Here is a 5,207-nt window from a genome sequence, read left to right as displayed (position 1 = left end):
GGCGAGCCCACGGCGGCAGGGGGGCGTCCACGCGGCCCCGGCTGCGCCCCCCGCCGCTGCAGCCCCGGAGGCGTGGCGCACGCTCACTCACGCGCACTCACTCTCCCCCGACTGGCGCGAGACGCCCCGCTCCGAGGCTTTGGGGGACCCCGGGGCTTCCGGAACGGGGCGCCACGCCCCCCCCGTCGGCGCGAATGGTTCGGGCCGCGCCGCCCCGCCTCCGCCGGTTGTGTTGGACGCGCGCGCCGAGCGCACGTCGCTAGGGCCGGGCTGCCCCAGGGAGGGGTCCGCGAGCTGGGCCCGGGGCCGGGGCGGCTGGAGCTGCCGAGGGTCCTGGGCTCCGGGGCGTCTGGGCTGCAGAGAACCTGGGATCTCGGGTGCACCGCGCGCCCCCGCGGAGGAGTCCGGACCCCGTGGGGAGGGGGCGCCGAATTTTGCATCCTACGTCCTGGAGCCCAAATGCTCAGGTAGGAAAATAAGAACGCGGCGTCCGTGGACATCAGCCGGGGCTCTGTCTTGGGGATGGGGAATATTGGGTAGCTGGGGCGGGGAGGGGCGTGATCCCCCCATAGCAGAATGGTTAAATGCACAAACTCTGGATTCTTCTCGGGTTCAAATTCCGCTTCCATTGTTTAGCTCTGTAGGTGTGACCTACACCGGTGACTTCGCTTTTTGAAGCCTGAGTTTTGTCATCTGTAGAATGGACATAATCTAAGCTACTCCATAGGACTGTCGAGGGGACTGAAGGGGACAATGCTTATGAAGCTCTTCGCTCGAGGTGGGCCCGGCGTGAATACCGGTTATTATCCCCGCCCCGTAAACGTAGCCGGGACATAGAGACCTACCTGTCTCTCCCTCCCCGTAGTTTATTTTCTAGTTGGTGCCAGAATGGACACAGGCCCCGTCTGTCCTTCACCCCCTACCATTCTATAAATATTTATTGGGCACACGCGTATGCTAGGAGTGTGTGTTTACTCATTAAATATTTGCCACTAGCACCCCCTCCATTATTGTGACAACTGAAAAACAGTTGAACCAATTTCTGAAATGTCCCCTGGGGTTGGCAGCGCCCCTTTGAGGAGGACTGGCTGAGGGAGAGCCTGACCCTTTTGCCCTTGGGTTGGGGACTTGAGACTGCCAGTCTTCCTCTGCTGGCACTGCCGATGACGGAGGGTGCCACCCTCACCCCCTTTCCCAGGGAGCCCTGGAGGCAGGGCCTGGCGGGCAGGGCACGTCCGCTGTCACCTGGGACCCCAAGCAGCATGAAGACCCCTGTGGAGCTGGCCGTCAGTGGGATGCAGACACTCCACCTTAGGCACCGCTGCCGGGTCAAGGCCAGGCCGTCATATGTGGACGAGACTCTGTTTGGCAGCCCTGCGGGCACCCGGCCCGCCCCACCAGACTTTGACCCACCCTGGGTGGAGAAGGTCGACAGAACCCGAGGAGTGGGCACAGGGATATCACGGGCCTCGGCGGTCAACGGGAGCTGTGAGACCGCCTCCTCCAGGGGCAGCACCCCGACCCTTACACCGAGGAGGAAGAACAAATACAGGTAACAGAGTGGGGAGATGCACTTCTGTACTCCGTGTAGCCGCCTGGGTTCCTATTACAGCCCTGCTGTTCACATGCTGTGTGACCTTGGGCAAGCACCTTGACCTCTCTGAGCTGCAGTTTCCTCATGTGGAAAATGGGACCAATGATCCCTACCTAGTGGGATTATTGAGAGGATTAAATAAGATGAGCTGTGTACAGTGCTGGACATTTAGGAAGCTCTCAATAAATGGTAGTGACAGTGTGATGGTGGAACACCCATCCCCAAATGTCAGAGGCGGGGCATCTGAGACCCAGAGGGATCGGATGATTTGCCCAAGATCATGGAGCAATTTGCATAAGATTACTAATGTGGTCGATCCATGAAATGACATGGATGTGGTGGTTGCAGATTTCAGCAAGTCGTTTTGAAAGTGGGTCTTGTTACATTTTCACAAACAAGTTAAAAAAATGGGAGCTGATGCTAATAGTTATTGTTGTCAGTTAATTAGATTAGAATGATATTATTTGGGTTATTTCAGATTAATGTCAGCCTGGAGGGAGGTGTCTAGCGGTGGGCCACAGGGCCCTATCGCATTTATTGTTGTCAGTGGTTTGGACAAGGACAGGGAAGACTGCTGTGTTAGTCAATTCGGGCTCCATAACAGAACCCCATAGCCTGGGGGGCGTGCACAAGAAATCTCCCAGTTCTGGAGGCTGGAACTCCAAGATCAAGGTGCCAGCAGGGTTGGTTTCTCCTGCGGCCTTTCCTTGGCCTGCAGAGGGCGGCCTTCTCGCTGTGTCCTCACTTGGCCTTTTCTCTGTGCGCCTGTGCACTCCTGGGGTCTCCCCCTCTTCCTATAAACACAGCAGTCCTATTGGGTTAGGGCCCCACCCTTGTGACCTCATTTAACCTTGATTACCTCTTTAAAGTTCAGCATGAATTTTGGGAGGACACAATTCAATCCGTAATAACTGGCCAGTCAAATTTAGGAACCATTCTGAGCCAGGAGGGACGTACCTTAGACAACAGCAATGGGAATGGGAACAGTGCCTATTAAAGGAGGTAAAATTCAACAAGATAGAAGCAAGACTGCATTAGTATCATGTCAGGTTGAGGGCCACTCGCCTAACAGTTTCCCTGGCCCCAAGGCAGGGGCACGTTGACACTAGCAGCAGTGACGCCTGCAACACAGCTGGAAACGCTGATGTAAATGTAGGCCACATTAACAGAAGTACGGTGTCTATGACAAGGGAGGTGACAGTCAACCCCATGGTCACCTGGAGGATGGAATTTTGCTATGCATGCTGACACGTGGAGGGTGTCAAGTTAGGGAATAGAGAAGAGGTAGACGTGTTATTGGACAAAAACTTGGGTGCTAGACAGACACAGGCATCAACTGGATATGGTTTAAGCAGTTAAACCAAGTGGCAAAAGGTTGCCTTTTCAAAGATGTACAGTTTGGGGATGGAAGCCCTTTTAGTCCTGGCCAGAAACCATGGGCCTGACTGCTCAGAGGTATGCCATGAATATCTGTGGGATTAATAAAAAAGGAACTGCTGAATAAATCTAATTAAAGGTTCGAGGCCTCGAGGGCACATACGTCTGATTTACTGGTTGAGAGCTCAGGTCCTTGAGCCGGGCTGGATTTGAATCCTGTCTCTACTGCCTTCTTGCTGTGGGGCCTTCTCCTACCTGTACCTCAGTCTTCTTGTCTGTGAAATGGGATTGTCACATCTCCCTCCTGTGGGTGTTATGAGAAATAATGAGATCACGCAGGTGATGTGCCAAGTCCTGGGCCTGCCCGTGAAGAGCTCTCAGTAAACAGTCACAATTTGACGAAGCTTCTCTGGTCACGAGGCCAGGCCGGCTTTTAACAGCAGTGGAAACTGAGCATCCTCTGCCCGCCGGAATCGGTGCTGTGCAATTTCAGATACAGTCGGGAGGGCCACCGACCGCAGAGGGTTCCGCTGACGATGCCGCTGGGCAAAAGGAAAAGGGGGTTACAAGAAAAAGGGAAAGCCTTGAAGATTAAGGTTATGTTAAGCATGACTCCTGGTTGCAAATGACTGGAAACTTACCCAAATTGGCTTCAGCAGGAAAAGGACATCTGGGGCTCATGTGATGGGCTCAAACTGTCGTTGGGATTCCGTCTCCATGTTAGCGCAGCTTTCCCCCACACTCCAGGTGAGGCGGCCAGCAGCCGCTTTGCCCTTATGTCCTGCCCGTTTATCAAGGCAACTGGCAGAAAAACTTTTCTTTCCTAGTGGTTTCAGCGAAGGTCCTAAGGCAGATGCTCATTGGACAGAATGGGTCATGTGGCCATTCCTGAGCCAATCGGTGTGGCCAGGAGGATGGAATATGCAAATTGGCCAGGCCTGTGGCACATGCCAGGGCATGGGGGTCAGGATGCGGGGGGACTGGGTGCTTGGCAGGGGAAGGACGACTGAGATGGGGGTGGTGGCACCTGAGAGGGGGTGTCCTCACGGGGTGCCAGGCTGGGAGCAGGGACTTCTGGGATCTACAGGCAGCCCTCTCTGCTGCTGCAGGTGCCTGGCAGGGGGTGGAGGGAGGAAGGGTTTTAGGGTCTGTTCCTTCCTTCGGCTCACTGCGTTTCTCTTCCTCTGCCAGACTGATCGGCCACACTCCTTCTTACTGCGATGAGTCGCTGTTTGGCTCCCGACCTGAGAGCACCAGCCGGGAGGCCCCGTGGACGGCGAAGGGGCATGCTGCAAAAGTTCACGCCCTCTTCTGGACACCCCCAGCCACCCCTAGGGGCAGCCACTCGCCCCGCCCCAGGGAGACCCCACTGCGAGCTGTTCCCCCAGCTGGTCCCTCCAAGGCCGGGCCCGGGGTGGCGGCAGACTCCCGGAAGTTGTCCTCAAATGGGTTGGACCCTCCACGCCCTCTGAGGCGGGAGCTTGCCCATTCTCTCGCCCACCTGAATGTCCCCAGCACTGGTCGCCCACCCGCCGGTGCCCCCCATGCAAATGGGCCTCGGGATCCCAGGCCTTCCCCGTCGGGGGTGACCTTCCGGAGCCCCCTGGTGACTCCCAGGGCTCATTCGTTCAGTGTTTCAGTGCCAGCTGCCCCCCGACGAGGTGGGGTCGCTCAGAAGCCAAAGCCCCCCTGGAAGTGAGTGTCTTGGTCCCTTCATCAGGTTTGCCCACGGGGTCACAGCGAGGGGCAGGGTTTCAGAGGATGGCCCTGGCGGGGGCCTCTGGGGAAGCCAGTGTGCTAGGTAAGCGCCAGGCATTGGAGAAACACGGGGCTGTCAGCAAGGGTGGGCAGACAATCTCTAGTTGCTCCTTGCCCCCCGACCCCTGTGTGGACTTGAGGGCCACCCCTTAAACGCCACAACCACACGCCGTATCAGTGCCAACCCAGGGCCGCCCCCAAAGGGGCCGTCCACCTCCCCCATCACCCCCACAACATCATCTTGCCACCAAGTGTGGCTGATGCTGTGATCGCCAGCTGGAGGCTGTCCTCCCTCCCAGCCAAGCTTCCTGCCCAGGACCAGGGTCCAGCTGAGTCTGGCGGCCGCAGGGGTTTTCCCAGGCCCAGCATGTGGACCACGGGGACACAAGGATCTGGGTGATGTGTGGGTGGACGTGTTTTCCTTTTAATAGTTAATGTATTTATTTTCGTATATTAAATTCATGAGTAGCTGCTTGAA

At 56.8% G+C, this 5,207-nt stretch overlaps 1 protein-coding gene across 1 annotated transcript; it reads left to right on the top strand.

Annotated features, from left to right (window-relative positions):
• Nucleotides 1–85: 85 nt before the first annotated feature.
• RITA1 (RBPJ interacting and tubulin associated 1) lies at nt 86–5,207 on the top strand. The gene is made up of 4 exons (XM_070628841.1): nt 86–467; nt 637–778; nt 1,199–1,552; nt 4,163–5,207. The coding sequence occupies exons 3-4, from the start codon at nt 1,263–1,265 to the stop codon at nt 4,668–4,670; spliced, it is 798 nt and encodes a 265-aa protein (XP_070484942.1). The 5' UTR covers nt 86–467; nt 637–778; nt 1,199–1,262; the 3' UTR covers nt 4,671–5,207.

The sequence above is a fragment of the Equus przewalskii genome, chromosome 7 (genome assembly GCF_037783145.1).
Source record: "Equus przewalskii isolate Varuska chromosome 7, EquPr2, whole genome shotgun sequence".
NCBI lineage: Eukaryota > Metazoa > Chordata > Mammalia > Perissodactyla > Equidae > Equus > Equus przewalskii.
Note: the sequence above shows the minus strand (reverse complement) of the source record. Positions and strands in the feature narration are given on the sequence as shown.